Source organism: Phycodurus eques, chromosome 16 (assembly GCF_024500275.1).
Source record: "Phycodurus eques isolate BA_2022a chromosome 16, UOR_Pequ_1.1, whole genome shotgun sequence".
In the NCBI taxonomy this organism is placed as follows: domain Eukaryota; kingdom Metazoa; phylum Chordata; class Actinopteri; order Syngnathiformes; family Syngnathidae; genus Phycodurus; species Phycodurus eques.
The window spans coordinates 23,562,425-23,579,924 of NC_084540.1; the positions used below are offsets into that span (position 1 = coordinate 23,562,425).

The following is a 17,500-nucleotide window of genomic DNA, read 5'->3' on the forward strand; positions in this document are numbered from 1 at the left end:
AAGGGTCTTTTTTTTTTCCTTCTCCTCCAGTATTTGCTGTTTGCACACTCCACTGCACATGCCGAAGCGTAAAAGAGTGTAACTTGGCTATCATCGTATATTACGATCAGTCGTAACCGCCACGCGCCTGCAGAAACACGCGTTGACATTAATATACCTTTGTATATACACTCTATACGTCATTTAATTAGTGTGTGGGCACTTCTGGTTAGATGCAAAGTGTATTTCGCTGCCTTGTATTTGTCATATATGACACACACACACACACACACAAGCGCGCATGCAAGGGTAGTCGGACATCGACATTTTGGCACTCACCACCTAATTTCAGGCCACAAGTGGCCGTAAATGCTGTGACATCATGAAAACTTATCTGAGGAGCATTGCACTAGATGGGCGTTATCTGGACTGCAACTGCACCGCAATATTTTGCCGCACAGACAGGGTGGCGCTGAAACAGAAAGTTGGCAGTGGCTCCTAAAACTGTCAAAGACGAAGAGAAGATTGGCAGAAGACAGATTTTCTTTCCTACTTCCCAGAATAACTGCTCGAGTCAGTGGGAGGGGGGCATGTGATCAGAACGGTACCACGCCTGCCTCAATTTGAGACAGGAAAAACCCTGGTTTGTATACAATGTGCTTGGGCCAGTGACATCATCAGCCCACAATGCATTGCGTGACAATCATCTTGAAACTTTCATCAGCAAGGACAACTAAACTTTATACACATGATTGTTGTGACGTTCCTAGTTCATATTGAGTAGATGTGCAGCAGTTGCTCCCAGGACAATTGCAGCACGACTGAAGCAAGCCAAGCTTTAGGGCAGCAGTGTCAAACGTACTGCCCGCGGGGCAGTGGGAAAGTGAACACACAAAATGCAATTTTTCGATAAAACTGTTGTGGCTAATTTTATACACTGGAGGGCGCACTGACAACCACTTAAACGACTTTCTGAAATTGGCTGCAACTCAGGATTCGATACACTTGTGAAAGCTAAAAGATGCCAAGTTTCAGGAGCAAAGCAAGCTCACTTTTATGTCAAATACTGTGCTACCTTTGCACTAAAGTTCTTTCAAAATGAAGACCTCTTGGAGAAATATTTCAAGACACTGAATATACAATTGTCAAAAAAAAAAAAAAAATGTACCGGCATTACCAGATAACTAGCAACCCTTTACTGCTCAGTGACTGTTTTTTTTTTTGGTCAGTGTCTTTCTGTCTCCAAAGTGTTCTCTGTCAATTGACCGTCTGTTGTCGTACTCGAGCGGCTGCGACTACCGGAGACAAATTCCTTGTGTGTTTTTGGACATACTTGGCAAATGAAGATGATTCTGATTCTGATACAGTTCAAGAGGTTGGAAAAAGGTTCCTGCAGGGCTTTTCTCCGGGTACTCCAGTTTCCTCCCACATCCCAAAAACATGCATGTTAGGTTGATTGAAGACTAAACTGCCCATAGGTGTGAATGGGAGTGTGAATGGTTGTTTGTCTATATGTGCCCTGCGATTGGCTGGTGACCAGTTCAGGGTGTACCATGCCTCCTTCCCGCAATTTGCTGGTATATGCTCTGGTTGTTTGTTTGTATGTATGTGCCCTGCGATTGGCTGGCAACCAGTCCAGGGTGTACCCCGCCTCCTGCCCGATGACAGCTGGGATAGGCTCCAGCACGCCCGCGACCCTAGTGAGGCGAAGCGGCTCAGAAAGTGGATGGATGGATGGATGGATGCTCCAGCATACCTGCGACCCGCGTAATGGGTGGATAAAAGTTAACTATATAGACCCACTTTGATCAGCAAGCTGTGCATCAAATCCATAATATTGTTGAAACTGCACTCATTTTGTTATGAACTTTCAGACAGGTCATAATATTTGCAACAATAAATAAATGTGAATATTATCTGAACATAATTATTTGCACCAAAACAATGGGAACAATTGGTAATAGTGGTCATTTATAGGTTATTAGGCCATGAATATTCTGGTCCGGCCCACTTGAAATCAAATTGGGGTGAATGTGTGCCCTGAACGCAAATGTTTAGGTTTAGTAGTAGTTAGTTGAATTTTAGGGTGTAGCCGGGAGATGCTAATGCTAGCGCCGGTCGGGGTGGCGGGCTCCACGCAGGCGCGCGTCATCCTACTCACCAGGTTCTCTATGGCCGCCTGCTCCAGAAACTTCTGCGCAGCCTCCAGCTCATTCCGATCTGCACACAAGCAATCATGACCACATGAAACCCCCCGTCAAGAGTGTCAAGCACTCAACGGGATCAAAATCAAGTCAATCAAAGCAAAGGACGGCGAGGCTCCAACGTGCGCGTTAGCCTGTTAGCACAGTAGCACGAGCCGGTTTGCGGCCGGCCAGGGCCCGCTTGACGGAGAACAAACAAACAAACAAACAAAAAGTTTACAAGACGACTCGGAAGTCGCTGAACAGCCCCAAAAGTTGATTGACAAGCCCCTCGCCTCCAACCGGAGAAGGCTGACGGCTACATGCTAACGGGCTAGCAGAGCGGCTAACGGCATGGCCACCAGGCTCGCAAAATAACGCTAACAACAATTCAACAACATATCCGCGTCCGAACCACACTGCGCTTCTACCGTCACACCCGAAGTGTCGAGTCGGGCTCGAGCGGGCAGCCTCGCATCACGGCGAGCGAACGCCCGACCGCCGTGAGGCCGTCGCGGTTGTTAGCACGCTGCTAGCAGCTAACTAGCCCGCTAACAGCGACAAACTTTCACCGGTCCTGTGCAGGGCGCGGCGGTTGCGAGCCATCCGCCCCGCCGGTCGCCCGCCGACACTCGCCTGGAGAGATGGTTTTCTCGAGAATTGTGATGAGCTCCATTCCGTCCGTCCGTCCGTCCGTCCGGCAGCCGCTCGCTCGCCCGTCGAGTTTTGCTTGCCAACAAGAGCGACTGACTGACTGACTCGTTCCGATCGGTGCCGACAGTCACTCGTACCCGTCCGAGGTTCCTCGGTGTTGTCTCGCTATGTATCTTTGGTCGTGGAGGGTGCTTAGGGGTGTCGGTGGTGGTGAGCTGAAGCCGCCTCGCAGTCGTCGTCGCCGCCGCCCGTTCGCATCGCTCGCTCGTGCTGTCGCGAGGGAAAGGCCGCGCGCTCCCGGCCGGCGGAAGGATATCGCACCACAGGGACGCGCCTCGCTCCCCAGCCGGCGGAAGGATATCACACCACCGCCGATGCCTTCAGGGACCGTCGGACATCCTCAACGCCGCAGGGCGGAAACCTAACTAACGCTTTTCTTCGGCCTCTCCGGAGGCTCGGCTTGATGAAAGACGACTTCGATGTTTTCTACGACATCGATTTTCATCAATCAATGAATCTCGTCGTTTTTGACTGACGACAAAAGCGAGCCGACGGCGGCAACGAACTCGGGTGGAGGACGCATTTGTCGGGAACATGAACGCAACGGCGCGAGCACGTGTGATCCAAACGGTTGTGCTTGTCGGTGAAGGCGCGCCTCATGATGATTGTTGTGGTTTTATTAGTTTCTTCCGGAAAAAACAACAAACAAACACGTAGTTAGATTTTTTGTTTTGCTTGAAGGGTCGCGGGAAATGACGTTATCGGTTCGTGACATAAGTGACTTTGAAGAACGCGTGACCTCATCACGTTACATCTCATGAGGAAGTAGACGTCATACAACGTAACGCCTTCTTCGTGTCACATACCCAATTATTCAGACGGGTTCAAGGTTTGCCGAAAGGAATGTTTGTGTTTCGGCGTATGAATGTTCAATTGAGACATGTTGATCCATCTTGTGTTCATGACACAATAAATGTACATTCATGGTTCTATTGCTTTTTATTAATATTGGATCTTGGATTCATTCGCAACTTTTCAATGTTTTCGTCCAATGAGACATTCAACCCTGTCAACAATCTTTAGCATGCATGCATATAATAGGTGTTTTTATCTTATTTTACTAGCAGATTGGTTTACAATGTGTTTATTATTTGTTTATTTTTTGTATGTGTCCTTATGAGCAGTTTTTTTAATAGCATGTGTGATTGATTATGTTTACATGTTTATTATCAGCATGTGATTAGAATGTTTATTAGTCGCATGTGTGCTAATTGGATCTTGAGCATGAACACATACAGAGCGCATAGGGTGTTGATGACATGGCCGTTCTATGATGGACAGGAGGGTAGCTGGGTGAGGCTGCACGCCTGAAGAATGTAGAAGTCTGCTAAAGTTATAAAAAAAAAAAAAAAAAAAATTTTTTTTTAAAAAAAAAAAAAACCTGCAGAGCAATAAAAATCAACTCATTGCCTCTTTATTAGTTTTACAGTAGTTACTCATACGTTATAGCTGCCTTGAGTTGCTCTTTTGCTTTGTCTTTCAGCATCCCCCCTCATTTTCCCATCAACATAAAAAGAATTATGGAAAAAGTATGAAAAAAAAAAAAAAAAGCCCCTTTTCACAAAGAAAACAAGTTTTGGCAAAGGAGGATGGAGGTCCTTGTGATCCAGTGCATTAGAAAACATCCATAAAGACAAATACTTAGATTCAGCGCGGACAGCTAATTCGATAAGCGCTTTAATATCGTCCAATCAGATTTCATCTCCACACTTGTTGCCGGGCAGCTCAGAGGCTGACCTGCACAAGATGGGAAAAGCTGAACAAAAAAATAAAAAATAAAATAAAAAACACACTATGAATGCATGAGTTTACAGAAGTGTATTGCTGCCACCCAAGAAAAAAAATGTTCAGTATCACATTATACCGTGATGAATTACATGTTTTAACAAAATAAATGTCTCATTACAAAATGATAAGTTCAATATGATATTACGTGATAGTTTATGTTTGAACATGTTCACCTCGTAACGTGATAAGCTTCACGTTTTAACGTGCATTTGGCAAAACAAAACGAAGCAATTTCTTCTGGTTCAGGTCACCTCATCTGGCTCCTCTCAATGCGGAGGAGCAGCGGCTCTACTTTGAGCCCCTCCCGGATGATAATAATAATAAGACCAAGTATTTAAAAACATTGATGACTTAAAAAGAAGACACATATACCTTCAAAGGGCTCCACCAGTGACCTGAACTGGCAAGAAATGCTTCATTTTGTTTAGCCGAATGCCAAAGTCAAACTTACCAGGTTTTAATGTGATAACTTATCACATTAAAACCTGGTGAAATTTATCGTGTTAAAACGTGACACTGAACTTTTTTTTCTGGTGTGCTATATGTGTCGTATACGAGTTGATCAGCAAAATTGATGGCACAACACAGTTAACAGGAATCGAATCCTGCCAGCGCTGCTAGTGGCGTAAATAAGGAGCGTTTTTGAAAGGCTGCTGCTCAACGGCCACACTTTTTCACAGTTTTGTCCCTTGAGTAAACAATAAAAAATGAAGCTTATTTCAACTTTTGGGAAGCTTTTGTTCTTTGCTGTCCATTGATTCTTCCCACTTTTGACCTGTAGAGTGGAAAGTCAAACGTTAGCTAAAGGACCCTGGTGTGCTGACATGCTAACTAGCTAGCAAAGCAGCTCAGATTGACTTTTGTTAATCCACAGGTAGCGCGGCAAGAAACCGGCTCATCTGCAGTTAACAATGTTAGCTCGCTGCGAGTGAAGTGGACAGAATACAAGATGACATTAGCGTGGAATGGCGAGTCGCTGAAACCTAGATGACGCTCCCGAGAAAGACCGTCAACCGCTTAAGAGCGACGGACACATACATCAGGGAGAACAGCAGCTAATTAGCCTAGCTTAGCAGGAAACAGGAAGCTTCCTCTCCCGCTCACATTTGCCACTAAAATGCTTTGTTTTACTCGTCGTCAATTACTGTTGTAAACGCGTAAAAGCCAACACAGCCAATCTTTGTGCTAAGCTAGCTATGCCCAACGTGAAGCGTCACACACGACATCGTTGTCTTCAATGGCGGACATTTCCTTAAATTAGCAACGTGACAAGATTTCACCAAAAATAACAGTCTGTCAAAATGCCGAGTCTGGTTGGATTGGCCACTTCAACTTGTGGACGGAGATAGTTCCGAAAAAGTCCACTAGCAATCCCTTTGCAGTGATTAGTAGGGAATGAATGATTGCGAACACAGCAACTGTGTTCGTAATCATTTAACATTTCTGACTTCCGAATCACTCTATCGAGATTTTGAAACAGTGATTTGATTAGATTTTTTCCCATACCAGCCAGAGTGGCGAGCCAGCCAGGAAAGGCTGAATGATTCCGAACGCAGTTGCTGCATTCAGAATCACTCAATGTCTTGACATCAGTGAGCCTAGCTTCGCATCGGTAGGAGTATAACTTAGCATCAGTAGCGGTATGGCTTAGGTTAGCACAAGGCCGTGTTGACATGTCGCTGTTGTGGATGAAGACGGAAGACTTCCTGCAGTTGTGCAGCTGACCGGCAGGTGAATTGGGGGCGGGGTGGGAATTAGGGTTGGGTGGAGGTGTTGAATGTGGGGGTCTCTTGGGGTGTGCATGCTCATTTACACCCAAGTACAGATATATACACACATACATTTGTACAGAGAACAAATATGTACATGCTCAGAGGTATGTCGCCAACACTCTTCTTATTTTCTTCCCCCTCACCTGTAGTGTCCTCAGATGCCCCATGATGTCGCGGGGCACTTAGCATTAGCATTTAGCTGTTCTTTAGCAGCGTCCCGTCCTCAGGCGGACAGGAAGTGGAAGCAGCTAGCGTGGCGGTGGCAGAGGAAGCCGACGAGGAAGACGACGAGGACGGCTGGGCAGGGAAGCAGAGGAGTTGTCCCGCTTCGCTGGGAAGGAGCGAGCACGACCGAAGGTCCACCGTCTGCAGGGACGGACAGCGGCGCAACAACGGGACGCTCTGCTCCGTCACCTTCGTGCAACCTGTCACGCATAAACACAAACACACGCAATGGTGACATGCTCAGCATATTGACCATTTGTTGATAACGCAGTGAACTTCCACCAATTATTATATTTCACCCCCCCGCTATATTGGAGATTTTTAACTCCCGTTTTTTCTGAATTTTTACAAATCCGAATTAGGGCTGTCGCTATTGAATATTGTTGCAATGGAATATTCTGTAGATTGATGGGATAAAACAATTTTGCATTAAAGTTGATTGCAAAATCATTTTTGTCCGATTGTTTATTAACTGATGATTGTGTTTTATTTGGTATAATTTAATGATGAAAAAAAGTAACAAAAATGCGCAATGTGCCACGAGAGGGAGTGATGTGCTCGGCAACATTCTTGAAAGTGAGACTGACTTCTTTTGAATGAATTACTAATGCGAAGGAAGGGCTGCTAGTTTGAGATCCATTTCTGAGGTTCCTTCAGATGCAACTACAGTACATATCAATGACACGTTTTTCATACACAGCTGCAAATAAACATTATTTTGCTCATAGATTAAACCGACAACTTTTTCCAGAAATTGTTTAGCATTCATTCAGATTGGTTTGGTCTGTGACATCCATCAGAAAATGGTCAAAAATGTCGCGTGCCTGCCAGGTTGAGGTGCGTTAGGGTGTGTCTGAGCGGCGAGGCAGGCGCGGCCAGCGTGGCGACGCTGTGGTCCGACACATTGGCGCAGTGGCTGAGGTCCAGCTTGGCGAGGCGCGGCACGAAGCGCACCAGGAGACGGGACGCCGCGTCGGTCAGGTCCAGCCCGGACAGCCGCAGCTCCGTCACGTTGTGGAAGCGGCCGGCTCGCGGCTCCGTGGCACCGGCGCGAGCTGTGTCACCAATCAGACAGACGGATTCTTATACAGAGGACTCCGTAGGTCAGCAAAAAGGGCACCAGATTTGTGAGCGATTGCCAACGCAGCGACTGTGTTCGCGATCATTCCCGAGCCTCATCACTATACACTGCGTTCCAAATTATATGCAAAGCATTTTTTCTCCTGACGTAATTGACAGCAGAATTGTTTAGTTATCAACTGTTAGAGCATAAATGGAACGTTTTTGAACAAACCTTTCAATGATAACAGTATTTTTCAGTGAAAATGCACTGTTCCAAATTATTAGACACAACCGAGTTTCGCGACATTTTATCGGTTTTAAAAAACGGAAAATAGTCAAGATCTTCATCCTCCATCCACCTCACCGTTCCTTCTGCCCGTCTATCAACCGTCGGGGAAAGAGCCTTCAGCCGCCGCGCCCCCCCAGATGTTGCCGAGCGGGAGGCTTGTTACTACCTTGACTATAATCCATCCATCGATTTTCTGTACCGCTTATCGTCACTGGGGTCGCGGGCGTGCTGGAGCCTATCCCAGCTATCTAATAAATAAATAATAATAACAATAATAATAAATAAAAGCTTGCGTTGTGGAATGCGCCTTGCCATCTGATCCTTACAAAATGTTTGGATGAACGTGCAATGAATGGCCAAGTCACACTACTTTTTTGGTGTACGAAAACCGAAAAAATGCATGAGAATCAGGACAACATTACACACACAAAAAAACAAAAAACTGAAATGCTGAAAAGCGAATCATCTGAAAACTAGGACATGTGAAGCCTGAGGTTCCACTGCAGAGTGATTCGGGAGTCGGGAATGAGTGAATGACTGCGAACGCCGAATCAGCCATCAATTCCAACTCATTTTGGGGGATTTTTCTACAAAATAGCCAACCCAATAACAGAAGCCGCACAAGAAATAGTGGCCCGGGAGGGATTTGCACATGTGGAGAAAAAACGGGCGGCGCGCTCACCTGTCCTATTGTCGGCGGGGGGAGCCAGGAGCTCCCTCAGGTGCGCGTCTTTCAGGTCGTCGACGCCGCTCAAGTCCAAAACGCGCAAACACGAACGCACGCCCTGGCACAATGCCGACACCGCGGGCCACGCAACGCCCGCGACTGTCAGCTCCGCCATGCCTGGAGCAACACACACACTTATGTCACATGCATGTCAAACACAAACACACACACACACACACACACACAAACGTATGTCATACACACACAAACATGAACTGTATGTCAAACACAAGCAAGTCACCACCAGGATGCAGTTTCTCATTCAATAGCACTAGAAAGTCTGTATATCTCACACACACACACACACACACACACACACACACACACACACAGAGCTGGGCGATAAATCAATATCAATGTGCATCGCGACAGACACGTGGTCAAGATCAATAGAAAACACGGCGGATAGGTTGTTGGGTCGAAAAGAAATCTTCGCAAGGCGCGAAACTCGTGGGGAGGTGTCGCTGGCCGAGCTCGAAGGGTCGGCAACGGGACGGTGTGCTTCGCGCGCGTCCCGATCTCGCCGTTTAGCGGCGCTCCGGCACTCCATCAAAATCAAAAGAACTTCTCGAAAGACATGCAACGAGGTCAATACATCGTATTCGCCCATGTTTAGACGAATAGCCGACAATAATGAGAGTTGCTTCACGCTGAACCAATTATGCGGCATCAATAGAACCATGTCAAGTTAGCTTGACGGGCGCAGCGCATTAGCAGCAATACTGCCGCGGCCTCATAAGAAACGACGGATGTTGCTTTTGTAAAGTCTGACACGAAAAAGAACCATGCGCTGTCATCAGAGAATACCACCAATCTTGTTTTTCACCACCTGAAGCAGTGCCACCCGCTGGCGCACGCTCAATGCTCCAAACCAACACACGCATTGTCTGGCAGAAGGCACGCTAGCAGTAAGCCCGCTTGAAAACGAGGGATTCAAGTGGATGATCCAAGTCATGCACCCTCGTGACCAACTCGCTGGGTGGAAATTGGAATTGCAAAACTTCAAAGCTTCTGCGCGCTCAGACGTTTATTTGTCTGACACACATGTTGCATGACATGTTCAACTTTTGACAGAAAATACGTACATCAAAAGCTAAAGATGAACAGCGAACACTCGAGATTGAAAAAAAACATCGATGAGTTTTATATCGTGATATTTATCGATATTGACTGAAAAGAAAAAAAATCACGAGAGGATTTTTTCCCATAATACCCAGCCCTATGCGTGCGAGACCTGGCAGGCGGCTGATGAGCCAGGTCAGCTGCTTCTTGGAGATGTTGGTGTGTCCCAGGTCGAGCGAGACGGGCTGCCTGCGGATGATCCCGCTGAGCATGGGCGGCGTGATGGAGCGTTGTCGGCTCAGGTCGATCTGACTCCACAGACGATTGTCGCAACACCTGCGTCGCCACGGCAACCACACCACGCGTCGTTACTTTGGACTATTAGTATTAGGCGAGAGCGGCGATTCCCAACCAGCGTGCCGTCAGAGATCATAAAACTACCCAATTTCACTTCGTAGCTTTGAAATGATAATGCATACACTCCAAGTAATGTTGGTCGAAGGCGGCAACATATATTGACAAGAACAACACAGAAATGCTCTTCCACGAGATGGCAGAAGGTACACTAATTAAGCTGTGTATCCACTTTTTGGACGTTAGATTTTTGCGATGTAAAACTATACTACTCCTAAAAGTTATGAAGGTAGGATGTTTTGGGGTGAACAAACCGAAAATGCACTGGTGAACTTCATTTGACCTTCTGTCCAGTTTTGAATGCACACGTCTAACTCTTCAATGTTTCAGTACTTTTTGAACATCAGATGTTCGACCTATGCATGGATCAACAAATGTTGCAAAGTTTGCGGAATTAAAAAAAAAAGGAATCGAATGAGCACTTCAAAGGCTTCTAAAAGCCTCCATAAAAAATAAATTGACGCAAAAATAACTGATTCCAATTCTACTGCCGCCGCCTCCTTCCTGCGTACGTCTGCTTTAGACCTTCAGCTCATAGCCTTTGAAAGCATATGAATAGCATATTTTGAAAAATAACTATACATAATACTCCATGTTTGAAGTGCCTTTCAGAGCTCCTTATGAAGAAATTGAGGATGAACAGAACTGCAGAAGTAGTCGAAAAAAATGTCACTCATCTCTTCTTTTTTAGGAAAGTGCAACATCAATAGTTTATCTTCTTTTTCGGAAATGGAGACTGCAGACCAAAACCAAAGTAACAGTTTTAAGATTCTGAATTATGATGCTATTCACGTTTTATGACCTGTCCACAAGCCACGAGTTGAGAATCACTGTTCCTGTGTTTGGGGAGTCAGGAATGATGTAAGATTCCCAACGCAGCCAAATACAAAGGGATTTTCAAAGGAACTATGTAGGTCCACTTGATAATCCAAAAAAATCCCAATCTAATGATTCTGGAGTCAAGAATGCCGAATGACTGCAAATGCAGCGACTGACTGTTCATTCACTCATTCCTGACTCCCTTATCACTTTTGACTTTGAGAGGAATGACAAGCTGAAATGGCCATTTTGGGAAAAATCTTGTCACGTTCCTACTACATTTTTTATTTTGCTGTTCAGCTCCCAGATGTCCAACAGCAAATTGTGCAAAAAGTAACAGCTGGCCATTCCAAAGTTTACACGAGATTAAATGAAGTTCATCTTATAGTGCTTTTCGAGGTTCACCCCAAAGAGGCCAAATATGTTTTGTGCGTGCCCTGGATCACGAAAGGTTGGGAATGACTCGCGTGCGACTCCACGGAGGGACTGACCAGCGGGTCCAGGTGCGACACACGCGCATGCACAGGCACAGCTCGCGCTGGCTGAGGAAGGTGAAGACGCGCAGCCACACGTCGCGCGTCATCACGTGGGCACAGCCAGAGTCCAGGGGCAGGCAGCTGGGCTCGGGGCAGGCGGGCGGCGGCCTCACCAGGTGGCGCTCCATTTGGACGGGACGGGGCGGCGACGGCACGGCGGGGGGGCTGCGCTTCATCACGTGCGAACGCCCCCCCGCCGCCCCCGAGCAGGGCGCCGCCGCCGTGGCTGATACGAGCAGGCCGCCGCCCCCTCGCCCCCTGTCGGAGGCGGGGACGGACGCCGAGCAGTTTCTCTGCCGACTCTTGCCGCCTTTGGTGCCGCCCGCTCCCGCCCCGCCGTGTCTGTGATTGGTCAGCGGGCTGCTGGCGTTCTCCTTCTCGCCACGCGTGCGTCCATTGTGCGCCTCCTGCCCGTTGCTGCGCTGCGAGGACGGAGCCATCTGATTGGAGGAGAGCGGCGAGGGCGGCGGCAGGGAGGACGAGTTTTTCCCAGCTTTGTCTGAGGGGGGCGGGTCGTCCTCGTCCGTCGTGGCGGCTTTCCTCCCGCGCGGCGCCAAGGTTCCGTCTGAGCCTCCTCGCCGCCGGGCCTTGTCTCCCGCCCGTTCCTCCTCTCGCTCCTCGTCCTCGCCCTCCGATTCGTCGCTGGCGCTGAAGCCCAACTCCGCCAGGCGCCGGTCCCGCTCGCGCTCTCGCTCGCTGCGGCTCCTATCCGGGCGTTCCGCGCTGCTGTTGCCGTGGGCGACGGGAGGCGGCGGGGGCGCAGGCGAGGAGGGCGAGGAGGCCCCACCCCCGCGCAGGGAGTCGTCCGAGTCGGACTCCGAGTTGGACTCGGAGCTGGAAGAGGACGAGGACGACGAGTCGGGCCGGCGCTCCAGCAGACACATCCTCTTGAAGCGTTCCAGTTTTTCCCGGTGGTGCGAGCGCTGGTCGGCGCCGGACGCCCCGCCGGCGTCGCCCACCGTCGACGAGGAGGACGACGAGGCGGAGCCCTGAGGCGGCCCTTCTGCTGAGGAGGCGGGACCGTTAGACTCTGCCCCTTCCTGTTTGGGCTTCTAAAATCAGGAAGCAAGAGCGCACGTCAGAAGCCCAACAGAACCACGGCACAAGAAAACGTTGTGTGTACCTTTTTGAGCCGTTTCTCGTGCGCACCCTTCATCTGAAAGAGAAGACACACTTTGATTGTGAGGGAGCAGAGGAAGTGCAAAAGTGATGTTGGACCAACAAGACAACTTCTCCGATTCCTTTACAAAAATGTGTCATTTCGGGGCCGACCGACGCGATGTACAGGCAAAACATTTTGACAATGTCCACAAATGTGAGTGTGAATGCTTGTTTGTCTATTTGTGCCCCGCGATTGTCTGGCGACCAGTCAGGGCTGTACCCCGCCTCTCGCCCGAAGTCAGCTGGTTTCGTCGACAGTTGAAAATGGACGGATGGATACATTTCGCTCAAAACTCAATAATGGTTGCTTGAGTGGTCGACAAAGTGGCTAATTTGTAAATTAGCACCTCCCTGTTTGCAGCCTTGTTGTTAGTGCAAGCAGTGCACATTAGAACTTAGCACTACAGAAGAAAATCATTTATTTGATTCTTTTTAAATCACCCTGACGAAAAAACCTGAATGACTGCACAAAATGTTGTCATGTCCCACCAGCCGCCGCGCGACCCCTGACCTTCTTCTTGGGCCCGCTGCCGTCCGAGGGCGTCTCCTTCCTCCGCTTGTGGCCGCCGTCCGGCCGAGGCGCTTCCCTCTTGGGCGGCGGCTCGTCAGTCAGCTTCCAGCGGCCCAGCTCGCCATTGTCCAGACGGCGCTTGGCCAAGATGTCTGCCTGCTCCTGCAGCCGCGGAGGAGGGGGAGGGGGAGGGGGGGGGGAAGCGAAGGAGGCCAGGTCACACGGGCAGTACGCCGATCTGATATATACACGCTAGTGTGGAAACAAGTGTGACGTTCTCAGGTATGCCACGGGTCATCGTCTAATTGTGACGTTCTCACGTATCGTCTTTGTTCATCTATCATCGATACCGGTGACATATAGCGACAGACTGAACAGTCAAATGTGCGTCCACTAGATGGCAGAAGGGCCAATGAACCTGCGTATCCACTTGTTGCAATTCATACAACAGAATAATTGTCGTGTTCAACTCAATGGGTCACATCTTACGCTCAGTAAATTTGGAGGGCGGCACGGTGGACGACTGGTTAGAGCGTCAGCCTCACAGTTCTGAGGACCGGGGTTCGATCCCCGGCCCCGCCTGTGCGGAGTTTGCATGTTGTCCCCGTGCCTGCGTGGCTTTTCTCCGGGCGCTCCGCTTTCCTCCCACATCCCCAAAACATGCGTGGTAGGTTCATTCAAGTCTCTCAATTGAAAATGGACAGATGGAAGGAGACATTTGGGACGAAAACATTATTTCAGTACATATACAATACTTTCAATAACATTTTTATTTGGTGATGTGCCATAGGATTTTTTTGATTGTAAAATATCGGAAGCCTAATAGCAGAATTGCCTGATCATGTTTAACTTACTATCACAGTATCAATAAAAATAATACCCATGTGCTTGCTAAAAATGTTCTCCGTCTTTGTCTGGATAGATTTGAAGTTGTCCAGGTCATCGTAATCGGCGAAGATTGAATCGAGGCATCTGGACTTATTTATTGAATTTGTTGTGTTTTTCCTTGTCTGAAAATGTTCCAAAACAGCTTCGGCAATGATGCTATCAGCCTTTGCTGAACATATATCATTTTGTAGCGCTGTTGGAATGTGTAGAGAGCAACTCCGGGTGGGTTAGGCTAACCCTAACCCTCGGCGGGCCGCCTGGCCCGACTCCGCCTCCCGATTGGGCGGGGCTGGGTCCTCGGCCCCCGCGTTGCAGCCGCAGCAATTACAGGACACTTCTGACGGTTTGTGCGTGCCAAACGGTGTCAATTCAATTGCGCGCGTCTGCAGACGCACACCCTTGGGACTTATTCGCCGGGTGTGGTGCCACTCACTCATTGCGACAAATAATTTACAACCTTGTGAATCGCTTGGGTATCCCCTCACTCACACTCGGGTCCGATAGACCGGTGATTCCCAACCAGTGTGCCGTGAGAGCTCTTCTGGTGTGCCACGGGAAGTTATCGAATTTCACTTAATTGGTCAAAATATTAGTTCTTTACAACAAATTATCTTTTTTAATCCATCTATGCCAGTGGCATATAAAGACAGACAGAACAAATAACTGCTCTTCTATTAGATGGCAGAAAGTGTAGAATTGACTTGTGTATCCACTTTTTGTGACATTTTTGTTTGTTGGTGTGCCGTTGAGATTTTTCAAATGTAAAATATTTGCCTTGGCTCAATAAAGGTTGGGAATTACTGCTATAGACGTTGATCATTTACATAGCCACTCCCACCACACTTCAGTTGTACAGCCGGGTTCACGACCCCTGTACTGCATGCTTCCCCTCCTGTCCTGTCCTTCCCTCACGACTGACCCATACGACACTCGAATCCAATGTGTCAGTGTACAACCCCAATTCCAATGAAGTTAGGACGTTGCGTTAAACATCAATAAAAACAGAATCCAATGATTTGCAAATCATGTTCAACCTACATTGAATTGAATACACTACAAAGACAAGATATTTCATGTTCAAACTGATCAACTTGATTGTTTTAGCAAATAATCATTAACCTCGAATTTTATAGCTGCAACACGTTCCAAAAAAGCTGGCACAGGTGGCAAAAAAGAGTGAGAAAGTTGAGGAATGCTCATCAAACACCTGTTTGGAACGAACATCCCACAGGTGAACAGGCTCATTGGGAACAGGTGGGGGCCACGATTGGGTAGAAAAGAATTGCTCAGTCATTCACCAGCAAAGATGGGGCGAGGTTCACCTCTTTGTGAACAAGTGCTTGAGAAAATAGTCCAACAGTTTAAGGACAACGTTCCTCAACGTACAATTGCAAGGAATTGAGGGATTTCGTCATCTAAGGTCCATAATACCATCAAAAGGTTCAGAGAATCCGGAGAAATCACCGCATGTAAACGGCGAGGCCCAAAACCGACATTGAATGCCCGTGACCTTCGATCCCTCGGGCGGCACTGCGTCAAAAACCGACATCGATGTGTACAGGATATCACCGCGAGGGCTCAGGAACACTTCAGAAAACCAATGTCAGTAAATACAGTTCGGCGCTACAACCTCAGTGCAACTTGAAACTCTACTATGCAAAGCAAAAGCCATCAACAACACTCAGAAACGCCGCCGGCTTCTCTGAGCCCGAGCTCATCTAAGATGGACCGACGCAAAGTGGAAAAGTGTTCTGTGGTCCGACGAGTCCACATTTCAAATTGTTTTTGGAAATTATGGACGTCGTGTCCTCTGGGCCAAAGACGAAAAGAACCATCTGGACTGTTATGAAGTTCAAAAGCCAGCATCTGTGATGATATGGGGCTTTGTTTGTGGGTAACTTACACCATTAATGCTGAAAGGTACATACAGGTTTTGGAGAAACATATGCTGCCATCCAAGCAGCGTCTTTTGCATGGACGCCCCTGCTTATTTCGTCATCATCCTTTCCGCTTGACCTAACAGCCGAACCGGATCAAAAAAATAAAAAATAAAAAATAAAGAAATAAAGAAAATGTCACTGATCACAACTACATAGCCCACGATAGTATATCAAAATCCATTTATAGTGACAAGGGAGTATTCGATTGTTTCAGCCCGACAGTCAAGTACATAAAAATGGCGATAGTGATTCGATAGTGATCACTACAACGTGATTTGTAGTACTTGTGGTACTTGTATTTGGAGTTGTTAGGAACTATCTGGGTCCACTATATCAAAATGGCTATGAAATGATTCAGAGTCGGGAATGAGCGAAGGCTACCGAACGCAGCCGCGGTCAAGTGACAAGATGGCGCCACCTACCTTGCTGGTTTTTCCCTCCTTGTGGCACTTGGGACATTCCCAGCAGTTGGGGATCTCGTCGTTGATGATGCCCTCCGCTTTGCCCATCTGCCACCGCCGCCGGCACGCGCGTGCACACACACACACACACACAGACACAGACACACACACACACACACACACACGTCAAGCATTCTTCTTGTGGGTGGCGCTGGCCAACAGGGAGTGAAGGTTGGACGCCCATGTAGCAAATGCAGTAAATAGGCAATTAAATTGAAGATACCTGAAAAATCTACATAACGGTCCCATGCCATCACATTTTTTTGTGTCCTTATGGGGTTTGTGCGATAACTTGGGTTGAAAATGCACAGAATGCCCCTTTTCCGGCTATTCTAGTTGTTTTTTTACGCCTGGCAGTTGACAAGGTCGGATTATTCAATATGTAAATAAGCTTTGCTCTGATTGGATCGCTGTTATTCTTAGTTTAAATATGGAAAACAGCTTTGCTCTCATTGGTCCTTGTGGCAGGCAAGCGTTCATAGCGACGTCGCGTTTGGATCCTGATGTGGGGTCTTACTATCATTGCGAAGCAGAATTCACCAAACGTTGGATTGATAGGGAACGTGATCTGAAAGGGGACATGGGTGGAAATAAAAAGAGAGAGAGGGAAATTTTGAGGTTAGGCTTTCCTCCGCTCTCATTCACTTGAACACAACTGGTGCGTGAGGTTCATTGCTCTTGCACATTTTGGCGACAATGACCGCAAGCTTTGCTATTTCATCCAGTTACATTCCAAACAGGGGGCGTCACGAGGTTTTAGGGATGGTGTCCGCACGCGCACCGGGTCACCCTAGGTCGCAGTTCGACGATCGACTTTGCGGTCGCGTCATCGGTCTCGCACGTCTCGGGCGCTCGGGCGAAGAGACGGGCGGAGCTGTCGACCGATCGCCACCCGGGGGCGAGTCGGCTCCGACGGCGGGGGAAGATGCCGGTCCGACGCGGCGGGCCCAAACGTATCGCGAGGGTCTG

General features: G+C 48.1%; 2 protein-coding genes across 6 annotated transcripts in view; both read right to left on the minus strand.

The window, feature by feature from the left end:
- The window catches only part of kpnb1 (karyopherin (importin) beta 1), a 24,364-nt gene extending 21,227 nt beyond the window's left edge, over positions 1-3,137 (minus strand). Inside the window, exons 1-2 of the mRNA XM_061700089.1 lie at positions 2,799-3,137; positions 2,141-2,199 (exon numbers count right to left, since the gene is read on the minus strand). Of these exons, the coding sequence (XP_061556073.1) occupies positions 2,141-2,199; positions 2,799-2,838 (99 nt within the window). The 5' untranslated portion in view covers positions 2,839-3,137. The remainder of the gene's footprint in view (positions 1-2,140; positions 2,200-2,798) is intronic.
- A 1,400-nt stretch (positions 3,138-4,537) lies between these two features.
- zgc:158376 (uncharacterized protein LOC100101643 homolog) overlaps positions 4,538-17,500 on the minus strand; it is a 21,780-nt gene continuing 8,817 nt past the window's right edge. For 2 of the 5 annotated variants that reach the window (XR_009770057.1, XR_009770058.1), the window contains exons 2-11: positions 17,313-17,500; positions 16,493-16,579; positions 13,243-13,404; positions 12,694-12,726; positions 11,526-12,622; positions 9,974-10,137; positions 8,695-8,856; positions 7,486-7,716; positions 6,580-6,861; positions 4,538-5,439 (exon numbers count right to left, since the gene is read on the minus strand). The exon at positions 17,313-17,500 is cut by the window's right edge. Coding sequence is in view for 1 of the 5 variants with exons in the window: in XM_061700092.1 (XP_061556076.1) it covers positions 6,632-6,861; positions 7,486-7,716; positions 8,695-8,856; positions 9,974-10,137; positions 11,526-12,622; positions 12,694-12,726; positions 13,243-13,404; positions 16,493-16,579 (2,166 nt within the window). In the remaining 4 variants the exon portion in view is untranslated. Of the gene's footprint in view, positions 6,862-7,485; positions 7,717-8,694; positions 8,857-9,973; positions 10,138-11,525; positions 12,623-12,693; positions 12,727-13,242; positions 13,405-16,492; positions 16,580-17,312 lie in introns of all 5 variants that reach the window. The other 3 variants (XR_009770055.1, XR_009770056.1, XM_061700092.1) reach the window with 2 other exon arrangements.